The sequence below is a fragment of the Rhinopithecus roxellana genome, chromosome 19 (genome assembly GCF_007565055.1).
Source record: "Rhinopithecus roxellana isolate Shanxi Qingling chromosome 19, ASM756505v1, whole genome shotgun sequence".
Lineage (NCBI taxonomy): Eukaryota > Metazoa > Chordata > Mammalia > Primates > Cercopithecidae > Rhinopithecus > Rhinopithecus roxellana.
The window spans coordinates 65,714,658-65,739,476 of NC_044567.1; the positions used below are offsets into that span (position 1 = coordinate 65,714,658).

The window sequence follows — 24,819 nt, forward strand, 5'->3', positions numbered from 1 at the left end:
ACCTGCCAGCAGCGGCAGCAGGCCTGGGCCCCGGCCGTGCGGCGCGACTCGGGATGGCGGCACCTGCACCTCGGGCCCCGGGCCTCCTGCCAGCCCAGGGAGCAGGCTCGCGGAGCAGCCCCGGCACCGCCGCCCCGCGGCCCGGAGGAGGCCTCCGCCCAGACTCCGGCTGAGGAGCCGGTACATGCTCCCGCCGCGTTCTCTGCGCACTGCAGGCCAGGCGCGATCCTGGCCCCCGCCCCCGCGGCGAGCGCCCTCTGGATTGGCCGGGCCCTGACGACTGAGCAGGACATCCTTGCGTCCGCACGCGCGATGACGCGCGTCGACGTCACTCTGTCTAGCCCTGCCCCGGCCGGCGTAGGAATTCTCCGCGGGTAGGAGCCGTCAGCTGGAGCGTCGCGGCGGTCGACCAGTCGTGGAGGGCGTGTCGTGCGACACGATGGCCGCAGTGTTGCCAGCGGTCGTGGAGCAGCTCCTAAGCGAGATGGCCGCGGCGGTGCAGGAGAACGCGCGAAGTACGGGACTGAGGTCGTGTGTAGCTGCGCCGTGGGCGCGAGCCCGGCATCCGGGCACCGCGGGGCCGGGAGGCAGGAGGCGGGGCGTCCGGGCCTGGCCTTGCCTTTTTTCCATGTGGTTTTCTAAACCTCTTGTTCGTAAAAAAGCAACCAAAAAAAAGCGAAATTGGAACAAGTAAAAGTCAAATCGATTCAGGAAATATTTAGGGTACAGCGCAGTTGCAGGAGCCCCTCCATCGGATCGAGTAGGCCAGTGGGGACCGAAGTGCTGAGAGCTGGCTGGGTCCCTGGGAGGGGTTCCCGCCCAGGGGTGGAAGGGACAGGAGCCTACAGTGAGTGATAGAAACGTGGAGTTCTGGATTATTTTAGACGAAATTTTGAATTATTAAACTTCTTTTTCTCAAATTCTGATGTTAACATTAAAGTTAATGCTTTCATACACTTTAAAAAGTAGGCCCGGCGCGGTGGCTCACGCCTGTAGTCCCAGCACTTTGGGAGGCTGAGGCAGGTGGATTACCTGAGGTCAGCAGTTCGAGACCAGCCTGGCCAGCATGGTGAAACCTCGTCTCTACTAAAAATACAAAAAATTAGCTGGGCGTGGTGGCGGGCGCCTGTAATTCCAGCTACTCAGGAGACTGAGGCAGGAGAATCGCTTGAACCCGGGAGGCGGAGGTTTCTGTGAGCCGAGATCGCGCCATTGCACTCCAGCCTGGGCAACGAGCGAAACTCCGTCTCAAAAAAAAAAAAAAAAAAAAAAAAAAAGCATTTTGAGAGCCACAAATCCTAAATGCATATTGCAATCATTGGAGTAAATTTGGGTAGTGTGAAAGCACCATTTTTTTTTCTGACCAGCAGAGGATGCTCTTTGGCTATGCTCGCCAAAATCACTTGAGAAGGGTTGAACTCAAGATGTGTTCAGAGTATGCTAGGATAAGATCAAATCAAATTTGATCTAATCAAAATGCATTGACTAATGAACTACTCTTACGATGTAAAAATGGCCACCTTATAAATAACAGCCATATTAGGCCCCAAAACTGCCACTGCTTATTCAATGTGGATGTCTTTTCTTTTAAAAGTACTGTACTGCATTTTTGAAAGGGTTTATCTTGAGTTACTGTTTTTAAGGAACTGAGAAAAATAAGCCAACTTTTGTTTTCTCATCTCAGTCAAAATTAAGGAGACTTAAGTATATGTGCTTGAAAGATTAGTGCAGCCAGGTATTCAAACATGCTTGATTCCAAAAAAGATGGGAAAAAAGCCAACTGATGTTAGCTTATACAGTTGTTCTGGGCTCTAAGATTTGATGGCCTGAGGGTTTGGAATACTGTCACTTTAAACAATCATCACCAGAACTGTTCTACTGTTCTGTGTCTGAATAGATTAATCCATACATTGAAAGTAGTTTGGTTTTTTTTTTTTGGTTGTTGTTAGGCAGAGTGTTGCTCTGTCTCCCAGGCTGAAGTGCAGTGGCACCATTTTGGCTCACCACAACCTCCACTTCCTGAATTCAAGCGATTCTCCTGCCTCAGCCTTCCAAGTAGCTGGGACTACAGGTGCATGCCACCACACCCAGCTAATTTGTGTATTTTTAGTAGAGACAGGATTTCACCATATTGGCCAGCCTGGTCTTGAACTCCTGACTTTGTGATCCACCCACCTCAGCCTCCCAAAATGCTGGCATTACAGGCAGGAGCCACCGTGCCCAGCCAGTTTTGGGTTTTTTCCCTCCCGCAAGAAGGTTCACAAGACACACTGACAATCCTGAAGGGGGCATAATCATTGCCCCTGACACCCATGGTTCAGACACAGGGACCAATGCTGTTGATTCATGTTTATTTTCAGCAGCCCTGTTTTCTGTCTTTTCAAAAATCTTTGTTCTATTAATGTATAGTTATACACCCTTCCTAACTCCCATTCTTCAGTGGTAATTTTTTTAGATCAAGATTCCAAATTTATACTTGTATGATGATATATAAACTAGTCACAGTGGAACCATGAAGGAAGCTATGATTACTTTTTGTTTTCTTTGTAACTTTTGGATTTCCCTGGAGTTATAACTGTCTTGTTTTTGTTTATTTACTTGTTCAGTTTTTTACATATTTATTCCTACTTTAACCTCACATCCTTTACTAGTGTTCTCAATCTCCCCTCAAGATGTTCGGATGAATGAAGTGTGCTATCAGTTTCACCTTCCTGAAGACATCTCTAGAGCCTTCTGACTTGCTTAATATGGACTGGCTAATCTCTTGGCTGTTTCCTGAGATCTCTCTTCACCATTATTATCTGGGAATTCTCTGTATCTATGTTGGGTGTTATGGTTAGTATATCCTACAGTTTTCTTTTTCTTGGTTTACTACCTTTTTTTTTTTTTTGAGACAGTCTCACTGTCACCAAGGCTGATGTGCAATAGCATGATCAAAGCTCACTGTACCTTAGACCTTCTAGCCTCAGATGATCCTCCCACCTCAGCCTCCCAAGTGAGTATCTGGGATTGCAGGTGCACAATACCACGGCTGGCTAGTTTTTTGTATTTTTTTGTAGAGACAGGGTCTTACCATGTTGCCTAGGCTAGACTCGAACTCTGGGGCTCAAGAGATCCACCTACCTTGGTTTCCCAAAGTGCCAGGATTACCGCACCCGGCCCATGTAAATTTTTTTTTTTCTGAGACACGGTCTTGCTCTGTTACTCAGGCTGGAGTGCAGTGGCACAATCATAGCTCACTGCTCCCTCAACTTCCCCAGCTGAAGAGCTCCTCTTGTCTCAGGCTCCTGAATAACTGGTACCACAGGTGTGTACCACCATGCCCAGCTAATTTTTTTATTTTTTGTAGAGACAGGGTTTCACTGTGTTGCCCAGGCTTACTACCTTATTTTATGGCACACATACTCTGCCAGCTTCCTGAAGAGGGGGGCATGAGATGTACTTTTTGAGGCTTTCTTTTCTATTTTTTGAGACCGGGTCTCGCTCTGTTCGCCAGCCTAGAGTACAGTGGCGCAATCACACCTAACGCCCAGCTGATCATTTTATTTTCTGTAGAGACGGGGTCTTCCTTTGTTGCCCGGGCTAGTCTAGAACTCCTGGGCTCAAGCGATCCTTCTGCCTTGGGCTCCCAAAGTGCTGGGATTATAGTTGTGAGCCCCCACACCGGCCCCTTTTTGAGGCTTTTTATGTCTAAAAAAGTTGTGGGGTTTTTTTTTGTTTTTTTTTTTTTGAGACGGAGTTTCACTCTTGTCACCTAGGTTGGAGTGTAATGGCGCGATCTCGGCTCACCACAACCTCCGCCTCCTGGGTTCAAGGGATTCTCCTGCCTCAGTCTCTCGAGTAGCTGGGATTACAGGCATGCGCCACCATGCCCGGCTAATAGTTTTTGTATTCTTAGTAGAGATACTAAATGTTGGTCAGGCTGATCTTGAACTCCCAACCTCAGGTGATCTGCCCACCTCCGCCTCCCAAAGTCCTGGGATTACAGGCGTGAACCATCTCTCCCAGCTGAAAAAGTTCTTTTTCTACCCTCACACTTAAGTGATTGTTTGTCTAGGTATTGAATTATTTGTTGGAAATATTTCTTCAGACATCTGAAAATATTATTCGACCTCCTGGCTTCTAGTGTTACTCCTGATTTTGGTATGTGACCTTTATTTTCTCTGGAAGTTTGAATGATCTTTTCTTTATAACCAGTGTTCTGAATCTTCCGATAAAGTTTGTTTTTTTCGCTTCACAGTGTGGGCACACCGTGGGCCCTTTCAAGCTAGAAATTCATGTCCTTCAGCTGTGGGGAATTTTGAATTATTTGACTGATGAGTTCCCTCCATCTGTTTTCTCTGTTCTTTCCAGTATTTGTGTAATTAAGTTACTGGATGTCCTCTGTTGTCCTTCTGGTTGACTTACTGTGGCTTCTGTGTTTCTTTTATATATTCTCTACTTCCTAGGAACTTGTCTTCAGCTTTATCTTCCAGATTTTCTGTTGGATTCCTGCTGTCTTTTTTTTTTTTTTTTTTAAGAGATGGGGTCTTGCCGGGCACAGTGGCTCATGCCTGTAATCCCAGCATTTTGGGAGGCCAAGGCTGGCAGATCACCTGAGGTCGGGAGTTCGAGACCAGCCTGACCAACATGATGAAACCCCGTCTTTACTAAAAATACAAAATTAGCCGGGCGTGGTGGTACATGCCTATAATCCCAGCTACTCTGTAGGCTGAGGCAGGAGAATCGCTTGAACCTAGGAGGTGGAGGTTGCGGTGAGCCAAGATTGTGTCGTCGCACTCCAGCCTGGGCAACAAGAGCGAAACTCCATCTCAAAAAAAAAAGAGAGAGAGAGACGGGGTCTTACTGTATTGCCCAGGCTGGCCCCAGACTCTTGGTTTCAAGCAGTCTTACTGCCTCAGCTTCCCAAGTAGCTGAAATACAGGGACGTACCATGTATTTTTAATTTATAACTTCTTTTCAGAAGATTTATTTGTTCTTATTATGTCTTCTGCCTGTTTTTGTGCCTGTTTTCTGATTGCATTAACTTTTTTCTAATGACAAAATATTAATAGATGTTTAAAATTTTCTCCTTTCTGCAGTTTTTCCTCTAACTTTCTTCTGTTTGTTTTATTCTGTTTTCGTTTTTCCTTTGTTGTCTGGTAACCCTTGGCTGTCTAGTCATATTTCAGAGTGGAAGACTAAAAAGCTTCTTGGAAGCTCTGGGTGGTAGAGGGGCATATGGAATATGAACGTCATTATAGTTGTTCTCACTAGACAATTTAGTTGGGGAAACCATTTCAGTGTCATTCCCACTTCTCTTGGGATATACCCAGGGAAGACTTCCAGTCTCCTGGCTGGAGGGCGAAGGCCTGATTGCTTGTGTTATGGGAGCCATGTTAGGGAAGAGAGCAGGAGATCCTGTTTTCAGTGTGACACCTTGACTTTCACTGTACTTAGTATTTTTCCCTAGTGCAGATAGCCTATGTTTGAACCTCTCCAGAAGATAAACCTAGTCTTTTGCCAGAATGAGGGAAAGGCAGTCACCTAAAGCTGTGGAGGGTACTGGGGTGCCACTACTTCTCAAACGTACTTGAAAAGAGTCTTATTTTCATATCCCTGCTTCATCCCCAGTGAAGCTATTTGGTGCCAATTTGTTAGGGTTTGGGGAAGGGGAGAGGTGGATTTTGCAGTGTAACTCAGGCTGGTGCTTGACTCTCCCCATTGCTAGCCTAGGATTCAGTTTTCTTAGGTCTTATAAATCATTTTCTACTCTTCTATCAGCTTCCAGTGTATCATAGCTGTTGTTTCTCCCTGTCCTTCTTATCCTTTGGAATTCATGCTTTTATTTTATTTTATTTTATTTTTGAGACGGAGTCTCGCTCTGTCGCCCAGGCTGGAGTGCAGTGGCCGGATCTCAGCTCACTGCAAGCTCCGCCTCCCGGGTTTACGCCATTCTCCTGCCTCAGCCTCCCGAGTAGCTGGGACTACAGGCGCCCGCCACCTCGCCCGGCTAGTTTTTTGTATTTTTTAGTGGAGACGGGGTTTCACCGTGTTAGCCAGGATGGTCTTGATCTCCTGACCTCGTGATCCGCCCGTCTCGGCCTCCCAAAGTGCTGGGATTACAGGCTTGAGCCACTGCACCCGGCCCGGAATTCATGCTTTTAAAAAGAAATCTGGCCGGGCGCGGTGGCTCACGTCTGTAATCTCAGCACTTTGGGAGGCCAAGGGGGGCGGATCACTTGAGGTCAGGTATTTGAGACCAGCGTGGCCAGCATGGTGACACCCCATATCTACTAAAAATACCAAAAAAAATTAGCTGGGCATGGTAGTGCATGCCTGTAGTCCCAGCTACCTGGGAGGCTGAGGCAGGAGAATGGCTTAAACCCAGGAGGCAGAGGTTGCAGTGAACCAAGATTGCACCATTGCACTCCAGCCTGGGCAACAGAACAAGGCTCCATCTCAAAAGAAGAAAAAAGAAATCCTTTTATTATGGTTTTAGTGGGGTTTGGAGAAGGAGTAAAACCAGATGCATAGGTTCAGTTGACCATCACACACAGAAGTGTTTGTAGTTATAGTTTTTTTTTAAGATTTTTATGTCAATGGTCACTGGCTTAATATGATTAACATTTTTTTCCATTCTCATTTTACAGTTCCTGATGAATATCTGTTATCGTAAGTACATATACTGTTGTGTTTGATTATTTTTTTAACCATTAATGTTAAAATCCTTTCAACATCAACTCTTGATTTTTAAAAATATTCTTGGCCGGGCACAGTGGCTCACGCCTGTAATCCCAGCACTTTGGGAGGCTGAGGCAGGTGGATCACAAAGTTAAAAGATCAAGACCATCCTGGCCAACAGATTGAAACCCCTCTCTACTGAAAATACAAAAAAGTAGCCGGGTGTAGTGCAAGCGCCTGTAGTCCCAGCTCCTCGGGAGGCTGAGGCAGCAGAATCACTTGAACCTGGGAGGTGGAGGTTGCAGTGAGCCAAGATCGCGCCACTGCACTCCAGCCTGGGGACAGAGTGAGACTCCGTCTCATAAATAAATAAATAAATGAAAGATAAATAAAAATATTCTTACTACCAGGCACTGCGACTCACACATGTAATCCCAGCACTTTGGGAGGCAAAGGCAGGAGGACTGTTTGAGCTCAGGAGTTCAAGACCAGCTTGAGCAAAATAGGGAGACCCCCATCTCTACAAAAATTTTTAAAAATAGGATAAAAGTCTGGGCACCATGGCTCACACCTGCAATCCCAGCACTTTGAGAGAGTGAGGCGGGTGGATCACTTAAGGTCAGGAGTTCAGCCTGACCAACATGGTGAAACCCTGTCTCTACTAAAAATACAAAAGTAGCGGGACATGGTGGCACACACCTGTAATCTCAGCTACTTGGGAGGCTGAGGCAGGAGAGTTGCTTGAACCCGGGAGGTGGTGGTTGCATATCTCACTGCGATTATGCCATTGCACTCCAGCCTAAGTAACAAGAGCAAAACTCCATCTAAAAAATAAATAAATAAATAAAAATAAAAAATACTCTTATAAACTAGGAATAATATTTTCTTGACATGATTCTTAAAAATTTGTCTCGGCCGGGCACGGTGGCTCAAGCCTGTAATCCCAGCACTTTGGGAGGCTGAGATGGGCGGATCACGAGGTCAGGAGATCGAGACCATCCTGGCTAACACAGTGAAACCCCGTCTCTACTAAAAATACAAAAAAAAAACTAGCCGGGCGAGGTGGGGGCGCCTGTAGTCCCAGCTACTCGGGAGGCTGAGGCAGGAGAATGGCGTGAACCCAGGAGGCGGAGCTTGCAGTGAGCTGAGATCTGGCCACTGCACTCCAGCCTGGGTGACAGAGCGAGACTCCGTCTCAAAAAAAAAAAAAAAAAAAAAAAAAATTTGTCTCAATTGAATAGCCAACATGATATCCAGTATTGTCCTATTTGCCACTCTTATTTAACATTGTTTTAAAAATTGTGGCTGTTGGCCAGGTGCAGTGGCTCACGCCTGTAATCCCAGCACTTTGGGAGGCTGAGGCGGACAGATCACCTGAGGTCGGGAGTACGAGACCAGCCTGACCAACATGGAGAAACCCTGTCACTATTACAAATACAAAATTAGCCAAGCATGGTGGTGCATGCCTGTAATCCCAGTTACTGTGTAGGCTGAGGCAGGAGAATTGCTTGAACACGGGAGGCGGAGGTTGCCGTGAGCCAAGATCGCTCCATTGCAGTCCAGTCTGGGCAATAAAAGGGAAACTCCATCTCAAAAAAAAAAAAAAAAAAAAAAAAAAAATTGTAGCTATTTAACACATGAAAAAGAAATTAGAAATGTACCTGTCTGTAAGGAAAGACAATTACCATTTATTTGCAGATGATACGACTACTTAAATGAGAATAAAATAGAGTGCTCAGTTAGTTCAAAATTGCAGAGATCAAAAAAGTGAAAGCTACCTAGGTATAAGTGATACTTAATTGCTGATATACACTTATATTTAAAAGTCCTGGCCAGGTGCGATGGCTCACGCCTATAATCCCAATGCTTTGGGAGGCTGAGGCGGGTGGATCACCTGGGGTCAGGAGTTTGAGACCAGCCTGACCAACATGGTGAAACCCCATCTCTACTAAAAATACAAAAACGAGCCAGGCATGGTGACAAGCACATGTAATCCTGGCTACTCTGGAGGCTGAGGCAGGAGAATCGCTTGAACCCAGGAGATGGAGGTTGCAGTGGGCTGAGATCGTGCCATTGCACTCTAGCCTGGGTGACAGAGGCAAGACTGTCTCAAAAAAAAAAAAAAAAAAAAAAACCGTTCCAGGAGGATTGTTTGAACCCAGAAGTTCGAGGCTGCAGTGAGCTATGATTGTGGCACTACAGTCCAGCCTGGGTGATGTGAGACCTCATCTCTAAAAAAATAAAAGTTCTGAAGAATATATACCAAGCTCTACCACTGTTTTTTCTTCGGGGCAAGGAAGGAGGTAGAATTGAGGGAAGGGCCGTAACCTTTACTGTATTTCTTAAATTTTTTTTTTTTTTTTTTTTTTTTTTTTTGAGGCGGAGTCTGGCTCTGTCGCCCGGACTGGAGTGCAGTGGCCGGATCTCAGCTCACTGCAAGCTCCGCCTCCTGGGTTTACGCCATTCTCCTGCCTCAGCCTCCCTAGTAGCTGGGACTACAGGCGCCAGCCACCTCGCCCGGCTAGTTTTTGTATTTTTAGTAGAGACGGGGTTTCACCGTGTTAGCCAGGATGGTCTCAATCTCCTGACCTCGTGATCCGCCCGTCTCGGCCTCCCAAAGTGCTGGGATTACAGGCTTGAGCCACCGCGCCCGGCCAATTTCTTAAATTTTTAATAAGAATTAAATGTTACTGGAAAAAAAATGTACTACTTTAAGAACAAAAGGGCAAAGAATAAAAGATGCAAATAACCAAATACTTTGGGAGGAAAAAGATAAATCTTACAAGTGACCACAAAAATACAAATTAACATAACTTTTCATCTAGAAAATTAGTGACCACAGAAAAGAAGTTGACAGAAATATGGAGAAAGGGATCATTTATAACAGGAATGTAAATTGCAGGGTAACAGGCAATAAAAACTTTAAAACATACATATTCTTTGACCCAGAAATTCCACATAGAAGAACATATACCCAGGAATTAATTATAGATGTGCGTAAAGATTTTATAGTGAGGATATTCTTAGTGTAATGAATATCCAGTATTGTTTGTGGTAGCAATAAAACCTAGAAACAATAATTCATGGAGTTTGAGGAGAATAAAAATGATTCATCTTTACAGTAGAATTATTCGTAGCCATTAAAAGTGATATGGAAAAATCTTTAATGCATTCAAGAGATGTTCACAGTAGGTATTAAAGTGGACAGAGCAGGTTAAAAAAATTCATTTTTTTTTGTCTCGCTCTGTCGCCCAGGCTGGAGTACAGTGGTGCCATCTCAGCTCACTGCAGCCTCTGCCTCCCAGGTTTCAGCAATTCTTCTGCCTCAGCCTCCTGGGTAGCTGGGACTACAGGTGGCGCACACTGAGACAGGCGGATGACGAGGTCAGGAGTTCCGCCCGCCTCGGCCTCCCGAGGTACTGGGGTTACAGGCATGAGCCACCACACCTGGCCTTAAAAAATCCTTAAAGGTAACTGCCATGATTGATTGGTAAGGTTCCCAACAAACTATTTCATTGTGTTTTGTATTTTGTTATTTTGTAGACTAAATCTTCATATGTTTAATATAAAAATTCAAAGAGCTCTTTTCTATTTCCCCCAATAATTTGTTGTATATGTGGCTGGTTTGTTGAAAAATGAAGTAAGAAGTTGAATATTTTAATTTTGAAGACTTATTACTAGGTTTGTCTTACTCTGTGTTAAGCCATATAAGTTCTTTAAAACATTAACTTTTCAGTTTGAGTTTAACTCTGCCATTTTATTTTCTAGTTTATAAAAATAACCCACACTTCGACCAGGTGCGGTAGCTCATACCTGTAATCCCAGCATTTTGGGTGGCCAAGGAGGGAGGATCACAAGGTCAGGAGTTCGAGATCAGCCTGGCCAATATGGTGAAACTCCATCTCTACTAAAAATACAAAAATTAGCCGGTCATGGTGGTGTACGCCTGTAATCCCAGCTACTCAGGAGGCTGAGGCAGGAGAATCGCTTGAATTTGGGAGGTGGAGGTTGCAGTGAGCCAAAGTCGTGCCACTGCACTCTAGCCTGGGCAACAGAGTGAGACTCCAACTCAAAAATAATAATAATAATAACCCACACTTATAAAAAACTTTTATTGGAAAATAAAACCTATAAAAAGCATCAATAATCATACCACCCAGTAATAATCACTTTTAAATGTTTTTATTTTTAAACAAAAAAAACATACATATTATTTGACCCAGAATATGTATGTTTTAAAATTTTTGTATTTTTAGTAGAGATGGGGTTTCACCATATTGGCCAGGCTGATCTCGAACTCCTGACCTTGTGATCCTCCCTCCTTGGCCACCCAAAGTGCTGGGATTACAGGCATGAACTACTGCACCTGGCCTAAGTGTGGGTTATTTTTATAAACTAGATAAAGTTAAATTTTGGTTTTACTGCCTTTTATAAACTTAAATTTTGGTTTACTGCCTTTTCCAAAAATTAAATTTTGGCCAGGCGTGGTGCATCACGCCTGTAATAACAGTATTTTGGCAGGCTGAAGCTTGAGGATCACTTGGGGCCAAGAGTTTGAGATCAGCTTAGGCAGCACAGGGAGACTGTCTCTACAAAATCAAAAAATTAGCTGGGTGTGGTGGTGTATACCTGTAGTCCCGGCTGCTAGGGAGGCTGAGGTGGTGGGAGGATCACTTGAGCCCAGGGGGTTCAGGCTGCAGTGAGCCATGATTGCACCACTGGAATCCAGTCTGCCTGGATGACAGAGAGAGACCTTGTCTCAAAAAACAAAACAAAACAAAACAAAAAAGTCCGGACATGGTGGCTCACGCCTGTAACCCTAGTACTTTTGGGAGGCCTAGGCGTCAGGAGTTTGAGACATGGCAAAAGCCCATCTCTACTAAAAAAAATACAAAAATTGGCCGGGCGCGGTGGCTCAAGCCTGTAATCCCAGCACTTTGGGAGGCCGAGACGGGCGGATCATGAGGTCAGGAGATCGAGACCATCCTGGCTAACACGGTGAAACCCCGTCTCTACTAAAAAAATACAAAAAACTAGCCGGGCGACGTGGCGGCGCCTGTAGTCCCAGCTACCCGGGAGGCTGAGACAGGAGAATGGCGTGAACCCGGGAGGCGGAGCTTGCAGTGAGCTGAGATCCAGCCATAGCACTCCAGCCTGGGTGACAGAGCGAGACTCCGTCTCAAAAAAAAAAAAAAAATACAAAAATTACCTGGGCATGGTGACCTGCACCTGTAATCCCAGCTATTCGGGAGGCTGGGGCAGGAGAATCTCTTGAACCCAGGAGGCGGAAGTTGCAGTGAGACGAGATTGTGCCACTGCTCTCCAGCCTGGACAACAGAGTGAGACTCCATCTCAAGAAAAAAAATAATAATAAACTTTTAATTTTGACATAATTGTAGCTTTCCTTTAAGAAAGTTAACAATGCTTGAGAGTTCCTAAAATATAATTTTGTTTCCAATCTTTCTCACTTAATATAAGAATTTTCTCACATATAAAAATTTTTTCCTGTATATCATTTAACAGTTGGAGAGCCTTATTACTAATCCAAAAAGTACACATTTAATATCTTCAGATGGACAAACATAAAAAAGCGTGATAATACTGGTGTTAGTGGGGATATGGAGAAAATAGAAGTCTGGTTTTTCTGTCTGTTTTTTTTGTTTGTTTGTTTTTTGAGACGGAATCTTGCTCTGTCACCTGGGCTAGAGTGCAATGGCGCGATCTCGGCTCACTGCAACCTCCGCCTCCCGGGTTCAAGTGATTCCCCTGCCTCAACCTCCTGAGTAGCTGGGACTACAGGCATGTGCCACCACGCCTGGCTAATATTTTGTATTTTTAGTAGAGACGGGGTTTCACCATGTTAGCCAGGATGGTCTCGATTTCCTGACCTCTGGTGATCTGTCCGCCTCAGCCTCCCAAAGTGCTAGGATTACAGGCATGAGCCACCGCGCCCGGCCTGAGAAAATAGAAGTCTTATGCAGCGCTGGTGGGAGTGCTGTTTTCACTATTTTATGTGTTTTAGTTTTTTTTCTTTTTCTTTAGAGATGGGGTGTTGCTACATGCTCATGCTGGTCTTGAACTCCTGGACTCAAGCGATCCTCTTGCCTCAGGCTTCCAAAATGCTGGGATTACAGGCATGAGCCACCACACCTGGCCCTGTTTCCACTTTGGAGAGCTATTGGCAATATCTATTAAAGTTGAAAAATGAACATATCCTTTAGTTACATAAACTAAAGGAGGATTTTCAGAGATATATGCCAAGGGATACGTATGGGGATAATTGAGTATTATTTATAATAGTATAAAATGGACACAGAATGTCCATACATAGGGTACTTAAATAAAATTCAGTGTGTACATATAATGGAATATTATTCAAAGGTAAAGTAAAAACAGATGTTTGTCAAACATTCCTCATTTTCAAAAATGCATTGAGTAGAAAAATGCTAGTTGCCAAAAGAAGTCTATGATATTTTATATTTTCTTTTATTTTTCATGAGCTATTTCAGGAACAGTAAAAAGAAGCCTATAATATATCTTTTATGTTTTAAAACAATATCGTATATGTATATGCATACATGTATGCGCATGTGTTTATTATGTATGTGTGCATACATATGTTTTACGTGTAATATTTAATATGAACACATTAACAGGAAGGAAACCAACAAATGCATGTGGTTGCCTGGGGGATAAGGGGAAGGTAGGAAGAAGTACAGGAAGCACTACAAAGAAGTATAAAGAGGTCTTCTTTATCACTAACAGTGTATTCCCTGTATTAAAAATATAATACAGGCTGGCCACTGTGGCTCACACCTGTAATCCCAGCACTTTGGGAGGCCAAGGCGGGCAGATCACCTGAGGTCTGGAGTTTGAGAGCAGCCTGACCAACATGGAGAAACCCCGTCTCTACTAAAAATAGAAAATTAGCCAGGCGTGGTGGCACATGCCTGCAATCCCAGCTACTTGGGAGGCTAAGGCAGGAAAATCGCTTGAACCCGGGAGGCGGAGGTTGCAGTGAGCTGAGATTGCGCCATTGCACTCCAGCCCGGGCAGCAAGAGTGAAACTCTATCTCAAAAAAAATCTATATATATATATATGTGTAGATGTAGATGTAGATGTAGGTATTATATATATATATAATATATATGTAAAATACATACACATACATATATAAAATACAAGAAGATCTCAAGTAAGTACAGAAGATATTAACATTAATTCTGGGGAGTGAATGGGTCCATGGGTTTTGCTGTATTATTTTCCTTTTTTCAAAATTAAAATGAATTTTTAAAAAACGCTAAGGCTAGTGATCCTTTGGGTCAAGTTACTGAGGTAACTTTGAGAATCAGGCCTTCTAATCTGAAGCGTTTGTATTTCACAGGCTGAAGTTTCTCTTTGGCTCATCAGCCACCCAGGCCTTGGACCTAGTTGATCGACAGTCCATCACCTTAATCTCATCACCCAGTGGAAGGCATGCTTACCAGGTAGAAGTCCACAGATCGGGGTGATCCCTACAGAAACCCCTTAAGACAAAATGTTTTCTTCATCTCTGTAGAAGCTGGTGACTAGCTTTAAATATTTCCTGGACTGTTAAAAAGCTTTTGCCCCAACTTGGTAAAATTAACAAATTGATAATTCTTAAAAATGTTTATTTACTTTTAACTGACAGAAATTGTCTATATTCATGGCATATAATGTGATGTTTTGATATATGGATACCTTATAGAATAACTGAATCAAGCTAAATAACGTATCTAATACCTTACATACTTATTTTTTTGTGGTGAGATCACTTAAAATCCACTATCTTAGCAATCTTCAAATTTACAGTACTTCAGTCTTTTATTTCTTTGTTTTTATAGAGACAGGGTCTCACTCTGTTGCCCAGGCTGGTCTCAAACTCCTAGGCTCAAGCGATTCTCCCACCTTGGCCTCTCAAAGTATTGGGATTACAGACATGAGCACCATCCCCACCAATACTTTGTTATTAAATATATTCACCATGTTGTACCATAGATACCCTGAACTTATTTCTCCTAACTGAAATTTTATACCCTTTGATTAATATCTTCCCCTTCCTCCCCCACCCCAAGGCCCCTGGTAACCACTATTTCTTCTTCTATGAGTTCAACTTTTTTGTTGTTGTTTTAAATAAAGACAGGGTCTTGCTGTATTGCCCAAGCTGGTCTTGAACTCCTGGTCTCAAGCAGTCCTCCCCTGTCCGCCTCCCAAAATGCTGGGATCACAGGCATGAGCCACTGCACCCAGCCTATGAGTTCAGCTTTTTTTAGATTCCACATATAAGTGAGATCATGTGGTATTTATCATTCTATACCTAGCTTATTTCACTTAGCATAGTTTCACTTAACAAAATCCTCCAGACATTTTTGTAACTAAAATAAGATGGCTGGGTGTGGTGGCTCACGCCTGTAATCCCAGCACTTTGGAAGGCCAAGGCAAGCGGATCACCTGAGGTCAGGAGTTCAAGACCATCCTGGCTAACATGGTGAAACCTCCTTTCTACTAAAAATACAAAAAATCAGCTGGGTGTGGTGGCACACACCTGCAATCCCAGCTACTTGGGAGGCTGAGAGGAGAATGGCTTGAACCTGGTAGGCAGAGGTTGCAGTGAGCCGAGATCATGCCACTGTACTCCAGCTTACACAACAAGAGTGAAACTCCGTCTCAAAACAATAATAATAATAAGATAAATACCTACTAACTGTACCTAATAGCATTGTGTAGAAGTCTGCTTACCTGGCATGGTGGCTCACGCCTGTAATCTCAGCCCTCTGTTGACCCGGGCAACATAGTAAGACCCATCTCTGCAGAAACCCAGCAAGTTTATTTCTTTTGCAGGAAACGGAAATGCAGAAAAGTAAAGTAACAGTCACATCTGGCTACCCCACACTGCCTGTCTTATGAGACATGAATAAAGACTATATACACAGGGAACCAGACTCCAAACACCTGACCCTTACCCTGAACCACCCAACCCCAGTTTAGCTATATGAGACACAGTGGTAAGTGCAGCTGCGATTGAAGGAAGGAAATCATGAATGAAATGAAAATATGGGCAGTGGTGTCCAAAATTTTATGTCTGTCTTGGAAGCCATGTGTCTTGTGTCTGTCTAAAAGCCATCAGCTCTTGTATGTAATCCAGGCCTTACTGAGACCAGAAAAGGGTAAAATTTTCAGAGTTTGAATTCTGGTTTATTTACAGTTATCTTCTCAGAGCTGAGACCATATTGGTTAACTCTCATTGAAAGATCGTGTGAGTGGTCTTAGGGAGTGAATGGCTTGAGCAAAGCCTGCTTGGGCAAAGATGCCTTTGCTGAGTGAATTAACTTGCCCTTCCTCACACGGATCTGGTAAAATCTTCATGCATTTCTGCATTAAGGAAAATATGGTAATTAGTGTTGGTTGCTGTGTTTAAAACTTTCGGATGGACAGGCGCGGTGGCTTACACCTGTAATCCCAGCACTTTGGGAGGGCGAGGCAGGTGGATCACCTGAGGTCAGGAGTTTAAAACCAGCTTGCCAACATGGTGAAACCCCGTGTCTACTAAAAATACAAAAATTAACTGGGTGTGGTGGCGGGCACCTGTAATTCCAGCTACTCGGGAGGTTGAGGCAGGAGAATCACTTGAACTCGGGAGAAGGAGGTTGCAGTGAGCCAAGATCTCACCATTGCACTCCAGCCTGGGTGACAAGAGCAGAACTCCATCTCAAAAAAAAAAAAAAAAAAAAAAACTTTTGGATGGTATTGGCCTACTCAAGAGACTGCCTATTAGATGAATTTTCTCATGGAGATATTAGAGATTAATAATCAAAGTCACTGAATTTGCAGTTTGTACCTGAGGAGGTGTGTCTGTCCCCTTTCCTGGTGTTTTTATTTTTGGTTTTTAGGTAGCTAAAATACCCGAAATTAGAGGGACCTTCAGGTTTTTCACTTTGCTTTAGTTTGGGATATATGGTCTTGATTCCATTATGGGCACAACACTTGACCTGGGCAAGCAGACTTTTGTTTGAAATATTTTAATTACTGCTGACTTTTTGTTCTTCCCATTGGTCCACAGTAACTTAAGTCATTTGTTTAGTTTTTGTCGTTCACATCTGGTATATATTATATTGCTTTATTAATTATAAAATGCTAACTTCCAAGAATGGTGACTGTCATCTTGGACTTTGAATTAAATGAAGCTGCAGAAATCTTATACACCCTCAAATTAACCTTAATGGTTGCATTGTATGGTAATGTAGTAAGAATTTGGCTGAATTCAGGAGTTCTATGAGATGATAAAAGTTGAGTCACATACCGCCTCAATGCCCAGCTAGTTATCTTTTCATAGGTCAATCTCCATCCCGTAGGTCAACTCTAATATTACTGTTCTCCAGATGTAATGTGAAAAAATTCTTTTTTTTTTTTTTTTTGAGACGGAGTCTCGCTCTGTCACCCAAGCTGGAGTGCAGTGGCCGGATCTCAGCTCACTGCAAGCTCCGCCTCCCGGGTTCACGCCATTCTCCTGCCTCAGCCTCCCAAGTAGCTGGGACTACAGGCGCCCGCCACCTCGCCCGGCTAGTTTTTTGTATTTTTTAGTAGAGACGGGGTTTCACCGTGTTAGCCAGGATGGTCTCGATCTCCTGACCTTGTGATCCGCCCGCCTCAGCCTCCCAAAGTGCTGGGATTACAGGCTTGAGCCACCGCGCCCGGCCTATTGTGAAAAAATTCTAAAGTCATTGTTATGTTGCTGACACCTGAGTTGTTTTCTATACTTTTTTTTTTTTTTTTTTTGAGGCGGTGTCTTGCTCTGTTGCCCAGGCTGGAATGCAATGGCATGGTTGGCTCACGGCAACCTCTGCCTCCTTGGTTCAAGCAATTCTCCTGCCTCAGCCTCCTGAGTAGCTGGGCTTACAGGTGTGCGCTACCATGCCTGGCTGATTTTTGTATTTTTAGTAGAGACGGAGTTTCACCATGTTGGCCAGGCTGGTCTGGAACTCCTGACCTCAGGTGATCCACCACCTTTGCTTTCCAAAGTGTTGGGATTACAGGCCTGAGCCTCCACGCCTGGCCACTTTTTATACTTTTTTGGTTCACTTAAGAAGGGGGATATTTCAGTCAGGAGAGGCTAAGTTATGCTGTGGTAACAAGGACCCCAAATCTGAAAGGCTTACAAAAACAAAGTTTTAGATCTCATTCATGCTGTGTATCCACCAGGAGTCAGTTGTAGCTCTATTCCAAAACAGCTTCATGCAGGGATCCCAGTGAGTGAAGCAGCCCATATCTGGAACACTGTGAATCTCAAAAAGAAAAAGGAAAACTTGGTACACAATTTTTAACATTTTCTGCTTGGCTACTCAGATTTTACTAAAGCCGGTCACATGGCCTGCCTGTATTCAACAGGACAGGAATGTATAATCCTGTTTTCAGAGAGAAGCACCAAACACAAGGAACAACAACAGAGACACTGTGGAGTGTCCTAAGAGGCTTGGAGCAGTCATAAAACTGTACCCATGAATGGATGACCTCGTACATGGGTCACCTCTCCTGGTGACCTAACTGAAACCACAGTAGAACCATAGTAGAAACCACCTCCAAGTGAGGTTCCTACAAGTTCAGTCAGCCATGGTCTGAGTATCCTCTTTCCAGCATGTTCCTTTTTTAAAAAGCTTTCTCCTTCTGGGGATAAACATTCCAGACTATAAGCAGGAAAACTAGGAGCAATTCCTGTAAGAGGAAGTTGTTTTTTCACTGAAGGGTGAAGGAATTGAATTATGTTATCCTTAAGGTCAATTTCCAGTTCTAAATGTTTCTAACTCAGATTTTGCCTGATTATAGGGTTCATTAGTTGTCTACTGCTAGATAAGCAAAAAGCAAATTCAAAATTTAACCTCTTTTAGTGTTTATTGCTTTAGGCAGTTGAACTTTTTTTTTTTTTTTTTGAGACGGAGTCTTGCTCTGCCGCCCAGGCTGGAATGCAGTGGCGCGATCTCTGCTCACTGCAAGCTCCGCCTCCCGAGTTCACGTCATTCTCCTGCCTCAGCCTCCCGAGTAGCTGGGACTACAGGCGCCCGCCACCACGCCCGGCTAATTTTTTTTGTATTTTAGTAGAGATGGGGTTTCACCGTGTTAGCCAGGATGGTCTCTGTCTCCTGACCTCGTGATCCGCCCGTCTTGGCCTCCCAAAGTGCTGGGATTATAGGCGTGAGCCACCGCGCCCGACCGGCAGTTGAACATTTTACTTTGAGTCTTAGCCCTTGAAAGGTTCAGGCAAGGAAACCTCTGTAGAATTTCTCCCCATCTCAAGTCACCGGGCATTTATTCAGCATGATCTAGGAAGCATTATGATGGACGGGGGACTCGCAATAAGAAGGAAGCAGTGAACTCACTCCTGTAATCCCAGCACTTTGGGAGGCCGAGATGGGCGGATCACGAGGTCAGGAGATCAAGACCATCCTGGCTAACACGGTGAAACCCCGTCTCTACTAAAAGTACAAAAAAATTAGCTGGGCGTGGTGGCGGGCGCCTGTAGTCCCAGCTACTTGGGAGGCTGAGGCAGGAGAATGGCGTGAACCTGGGAGGCGGAGCTTGCCGTGAGCCGAGATTGCGCCACTGCACTCCAGCCTGGGCGACAAAGCGAGATTCCGTCTCAAAAGAAAAAAAAAAGAAGGAAGCAGTGAATTATTCTAGTCAGTATAGAATCCCAGAGGCTTCTGCTTGCTTAAGTTTAAATCTACAGAGAAGAGATGAGATAACTAAAGGGAGAAGAAACCTAAAGTTTTATTCATTGGTTATAGTTTGGACACCCAAGAATTATAGGCTGGGAGTGATGGCTCATGCTTGGAATCCTAGCAGTTTGGGAGGCTGAAGCGGGTGTTCACCTGAGGTCAGGAGTTCAAGACCAGCCTGGCCAACCTGGCAAAACCCTGTCTCTACTAAAAATACAAAAGTTAGCCGTGCATGGTGGCACATGCCTGTAATTCCAACTAATCAGGTGGCTAAGGTAGGAGAATGGCTTGAACCCAGGAGGTAGAGGTTGCAGTGAGCCAAGATTGCGTCATTGCACTCCAGCCTGGGCAACAAAGTGAGATTCTGTCTCAAAAAAAAAGAGAATTATACATGTCACTGCTGGATGTTGTGGGTTTTTTCTTTAGGATTAAGTGAAAAACAATCTGCTTTAATGGTCTCCTTCAGTGTAAGCTTCCATACATGCGGGGAAATCTCTCCATTGATACTGAATGGTCTAGGTGATATGTTCATAACACGTCAGAGCCTTGCGGTAGGTAATATGCAAGGTGTGCTTTTTCTTTCTTTTTTCTTTTTTTTTTTTTTTTGAGACGGAGTCTTGCTCTGTCGCCCAGGCTGGAGTGCAGTGGCCGGATCTCAGCTCACTGCAAGCTCCGCCTCCTGGGTTCACGCCATTCTCCTGCCTCAGCCTCCCGAGTAGCTGGGACCACAGGCACCCACCACCTTGCCCGGCTAATTTTTTTGTATTTTTTTTGAGTAGAGACGGGGTTTCACCGTGTTAGCCAGGATGGTCTCGATCTGACCTCGTGATCCGCCCATCTCGGCCTCCCAAAGTGCTGGGATTACAGGCTTGAGCCACCGCGCCCGGCCTAGGTGTGCTTTTTCAACACCTAATTTGTAACTGGGCGGAAATTTTTTTTTTGAGACAGATTCTTGCCCTGTTGCCCAGGCTGGAGTACAGTGATGCAATCTTGGCCCACTGCAGCCTCCGCCTCCTGGGTTCAAGCGATTCTCCTGCCTCAGCCTCCCGAGTAGCTGGGATTACAGGCACCTGCCACCATGCTCAGCCAGTTTTCATATTTTTAGTAGAGACGGGATTTCACCGTATTGACCAGGCTGGTCTTGAACTCCTGAGCTCATGATCCTCCCACCTCGGCCTCCCAAAGTGCTGAAATTACAGACATAAGCCACTGTGCCTGGCCTGAACTGAAATCTTGAATGTGTTTAGTAGGTATCTTCTTACCCAATCATTGGCCATATCTGATAACCTAAAAACTCCGAAGGAATTCTGACTGCGTCAAAAAACCATACTGAGGCTGGCTGTGGTAGCTCATGCCTGTAATCCCAGTGCTTTGGGAGGCCAAGGTGGGAGGATCACTTAAGCCCAGCAGTTCAAGTCCAGCCTGGACAACATAGCAAGACCCCATCTCTGCAAAAAATGTTTAAAATTAGCATAGTGTGGTGGTACACACCAGTACTCCTGCCTATACTCAGGACACTGAGGTGGGAGGATCACTTTAGCCGAGAAATTCAAGATTGCAATGAGCTATGATCACGCCACTGTACTCCAGCCTGGATGACAGAACAAGACCCTGTCTCCAAAAAAAAATTTAAAAAAAAATGTTAATAAAAGCTGTAGTGGGATAACTGCATTATATGAACCGCTGAAAATGCGACAAAAGCGCAGCACTGGAACCTGCTGTTTGTTCTCGCAGTCAGACCACACCTGTAGCTTCATTCTCTGTGGGTAAGAAAGGTTAAAGAATCCTAGGAGTGCTAACATTGTAATTCAAAAAAAATTTAAAAGTCCTTGCTTTTTCATTTAGATTGCCATCTGAGAACCTAAAAGTGCTTTGAAGGCCGTGTGGCAAATTCCTAAGTGGCAATTCATTATAAAATCACCCTCAGGACATTTCTGCTTCCCTCAGATACTAATAAGAATCTTATGCCTCCAGTTGGGAAGTTAACTCTAGGAATGAAGACCTCAACAAAAAGTTTTTGACTGGCTGCTGGTAGAGAGACTTTAAAACAAAGGATTTCTCCAACAAATTTGTGCAATCATACTACAGATGTGTCTTGTTTTTCCTGTACCTTTCCTTTTTGTCCCTCTTGACCGCCACCAAGACTGTTAGACTGTGCCTCTTCCCAGCCCACTATGTATCAGGGTCCTCCTTCCATCCTGCTAGATGAGTAGGCAGATCTGGGCCTGCCTCTTTTCCTGAGACCTCCATCCTTAACAGCTGAGTCATTCCATTCACAAGGGTCTTTATTTATTCTCTCTGCTCTCCTGTTCCCAAATGCTTTTCAAAAGCCTCTTCCCAGTTTCTTCTTTTCTTCTGTGACCTATTTTTATTTTAAAGACGGGGTCTTTGTCACCCAGGCTGCAGTGCAGTGGTGCAATCACAGCTCACTGCAGCCTTGACCTCCCAGGCTCAAGCAGTCCTCCCCTCTCAGCCTCCCAAGTAGCTGGGACTACTGGCATGTGCCACTACACCTGACTTTAAAAAAAAAATTTTTTTTAATAGAGACGAGGTCTCACCATGTTGCCCAGGCTGCTCTTGAACTCTGGGTCTCAAGTGATCCTCCCACCTTGACCTCCCAAAGTGCTGAGATTACAGGCTTGAGCCACCACACCTGGCCTGAGAACTGTCTTACTCCTGCCCTGCTACTGATGCTTTGCCTGTTTTTACTCTCTCTTTAGGTATGTAGGAAGCTTTAGAAATTTACACACCTGCTGTGCAATACCAAAGGTTAAGAACCCCCACAATAAAATGTAGATGAGAGATTGCCCCTCCACTTCCTTCTTACAGTCAGCCCATAGAGTGGGCCCCATGAACCACTAGGCGTCGGAAGAGAATGGTCTATGTGGTTGGTTGAACTAATCTGAAACTCTTCAGTTCCTTTATATGAAGTCCTAAAGGTGAGAGGTGAGGAAGGGAGAGTCTGCACGCTGGAGGAAGAGAATTTGTTTCCTCTTTGATGTAAAACATAACTGCAGTTCTTCTCAGTGCAATTTGCAGAGCAACTCTGAGTCTACATAGATAAAAAGGGAAAGAGGTGGTTTTTCCAGCACATCTTCTGAGGTCTGATCCCATCTATCCTTTCTTTGTAGGTACTTGGAAGTTCTGGTAAAACATACACATGTTTGGCTTCTTGTCATTACTGTTCATGTCCTGCATTTGCCTTCTCAGTGCTACGGAAGAGTGACAGCATCCTGGTGAGGATGGGGAAGGCTCTTCCCACTGTAGTTGAATGTAGAGAGAAATTGGCCTTACTTTGTGGTTTAACTGTTCTACAAAATGGGAATCTTACTACATGTTGAAACAAATGGTAGCTTTTTGTCCTTGACTTCAGTTAGTCATCTCTTAGGGGTTTAGCCTCTCAAAATGCAATGTCATTTTTAGAACTACATCAATTTCCTGAATTTTTATTTAAAAGATCATGAGTGAAGCTTTGAGAAGGAAAAAAAGGGGAATTAGATGGCCCCATAAAAATATGAACTGAAATTCGATGTTGGCAACTTTGCATATCCTACCTGCAGCCATGTCGTATATCTTTGCACTACCTGTAAGACAGCCTGACACCACACTTGACCTTCACATGGGGCATGAGTACCTTCAGCTATTCCTTTAAGCCTTTGCCAATTTCATCAGAGTCCAGACCATGAACCAGAAACGGGACATAATCATACACACCTTATTCCAAAGGGAAAAACGCTACCTTCCTGAAAGCAGGCAGCTATTTTTTAAGTCTTGCCAAAGAAGCAAATAATGGTGTCCACTCCATTCTTCCCTTCTTTTACACTGTTAACTTCTTAAACATCTTGGGACCTGGCTGGCAAGTTGGGTATACCATTGTACAAGAGGCCACATTCATAACTGATGTGCCGGAAGTTTATCTCAACTGCAAGAGACAGGATTGAACCAGGGCCCCTTCAAGATCTAAAGCTGTGTTCTCTGACATCAGCTGCAACATAACCATCTCCCCAGAAGCATGTACGGGCCAATATATGCAAGAGTTTCGCCACTATTCCCCGCCCCTCAACCCCAGAAGTATAACACAGTAGCTAAGAGAGTAGCCTAGAGACTCTGATGAGCATGTGGGTACAATACCTGTCTTCCTAGGGAGCTGTCAGATTTCAGTGAGGTAATCTGTGAGAAGCACTTCACAGCATAGTGCCTCAAGGAATGTTAACCATTGCTGTGACAGCTTTCTGAAGGCAAGGAAGAAATATCACTTAGGACTAAAGTGAGGAGCGCAGCTAGTCTTGGTTTTCACCATGGGTTACATACCTTGTGCCTGATGGATCTAAGCCGTTTTCCAAAGCAGCAGGCAAAGTAAGTCTTTGTCCACTCTGATTTCTAAAGAGAATACACCTGTCTCATCATCTTTATCTGCAGTTTTTATTTATTTATTTTTTGAGACGGAGTCTGGCTCTGTTGCCCAGGCTGTAGTGCAGTGGCGTGATCTCGGCTCACTGCAACATCCACCTCCTGGGTTGAAGCGATTCTCATGCCTCAGCCCCCTGAGTATCTGGAATTACAGGCGTGCACCACCACACCCAGCTAATTTTTGTATTTTTAGTGGAGGTGGGGTTTTGCCACATCAGCCCGGCTGGTCTTGAACTCCTGACCTCAAGTGATCCATCCGCATGCCTCAGCCTCCCAAAGTGCTGGGATGACAGGCATGAGCCACCATGCCCGGCCTGTCCGCACTTTTTAGATAATCAGTTAGAGACCTTGTAATCTGTGTGCTCTAGTCTTTTCCTGCCAAATAAGATGGTAATGAGAAATCTTGGTTAGACTGGCCAGCCCCGGCCCTGCCTATTTCTAATAGGTGTGTGTGTTTTATATTCCAGTGCAAGCATCTCTTGGCAGTTTACCTTAGTCAGGTTATGAGGACTTGTCAGCAGCTAAGTGTCTCCGACAAGCAGTTGACTGACATATTATTGATGGAGAAGAAACAAGAAGCATAAAAGGTACAGATTGAGCATCCTTCTTTCAAAATAGAATCCTGTCAAGAAATGCATTTAAAATGTCATGATTCACAAGGGAAAGAGGTGAAATAGATCTTCAGACACTCCATGTTACTGTCCCTTTTCCCTCCAGGACTGCAGGAGGTGCTATGGGTTGGAGCCGTGGGCTGTGGAGGGTTTGCGTATGATTAGAAGCCCTGTACAGTCTTCTGAAGAAAAACCCTGAGCCAGTCTCTGAGGTGCTTCGGTAAAAAATGTCCCTGGATGGAATCAAGATTTTAAATTCAAATAAAGCCTAATATCATGTTGTGTCCACATTATTTAGCCTTTTTTTTTTTTTTTTAAGACGGAGTCTTATTCTGCTACCCAGGCTGGAGTACAGTGGCATGATCTCAGCTCACTGCAAGCTCCGCCTCCCAGGTTCACGCCA

The 24,819-nt window shown here is 44.5% G+C and overlaps 2 protein-coding genes across 9 annotated transcripts in view; one reads left to right on the top strand and one right to left on the bottom strand.

The window, feature by feature from the left end:
* TTC19 (tetratricopeptide repeat domain 19) overlaps window positions 1-654 on the bottom strand; it is a 49,439-nt gene extending 48,785 nt beyond the window's left edge. The window contains exon 1 of one of the 3 annotated variants that reach the window (XM_010387746.2): window positions 3-285. In XM_010387746.2, coding sequence (XP_010386048.1) covers window positions 3-186 — 184 coding nt within the window. In that variant the 5' untranslated portion in view covers window positions 187-285. Of the gene's footprint in view, window positions 1-2 lie in introns of all 3 variants that reach the window. The other 2 variants (XM_010387745.2, XM_010387747.2) reach the window with 2 other exon arrangements.
* ZSWIM7 (zinc finger SWIM-type containing 7) lies at window positions 324-24,706 on the top strand. Of its 6 annotated transcripts, none has more exons than XM_030923292.1 (7): window positions 378-515; window positions 2,673-2,835; window positions 6,633-6,654; window positions 14,049-14,151; window positions 22,527-22,631; window positions 24,273-24,392; window positions 24,523-24,706. In XM_030923292.1, exons 2-6 carry the CDS (start codon window positions 2,685-2,687, stop codon window positions 24,387-24,389), a joined length of 498 nt encoding a protein of 165 aa, XP_030779152.1. In that variant the 5' UTR covers window positions 378-515; window positions 2,673-2,684; the 3' UTR covers window positions 24,390-24,392; window positions 24,523-24,706. The 6 variants fall into 6 exon arrangements, with proteins under 6 accessions (XP_010386046.1, XP_030779152.1, XP_030779156.1 ...); XM_030923293.1 differs by having other exon boundaries at window positions 389-515; window positions 2,652-2,835; XM_030923294.1 differs by having other exon boundaries at window positions 470-531.
* Window positions 24,707-24,819: the final 113 nt, after the last annotated feature.

What these genes read in the sequence shown, in the direction of transcription:
- ZSWIM7 (XM_030923292.1), top strand. Translation starts at nt 2,685, where the DNA reads ATGAAGTGTGCTATCAGTTTCACCTTCCTGAAGACATCTCTAGAGCCT. An exon ending in TATCTATGTTGGGTGTTATG is followed by an intron (nt 2,836 to 6,632) that starts GTTAGTATATCC and finishes CTCATTTTACAG; the next exon opens with TTCCTGATGAATATCTGTTA. An exon ending in CCTGATGAATATCTGTTATC is followed by an intron (nt 6,655 to 14,048) that starts GTAAGTACATAT and finishes TGTATTTCACAG; the next exon opens with GCTGAAGTTTCTCTTTGGCT.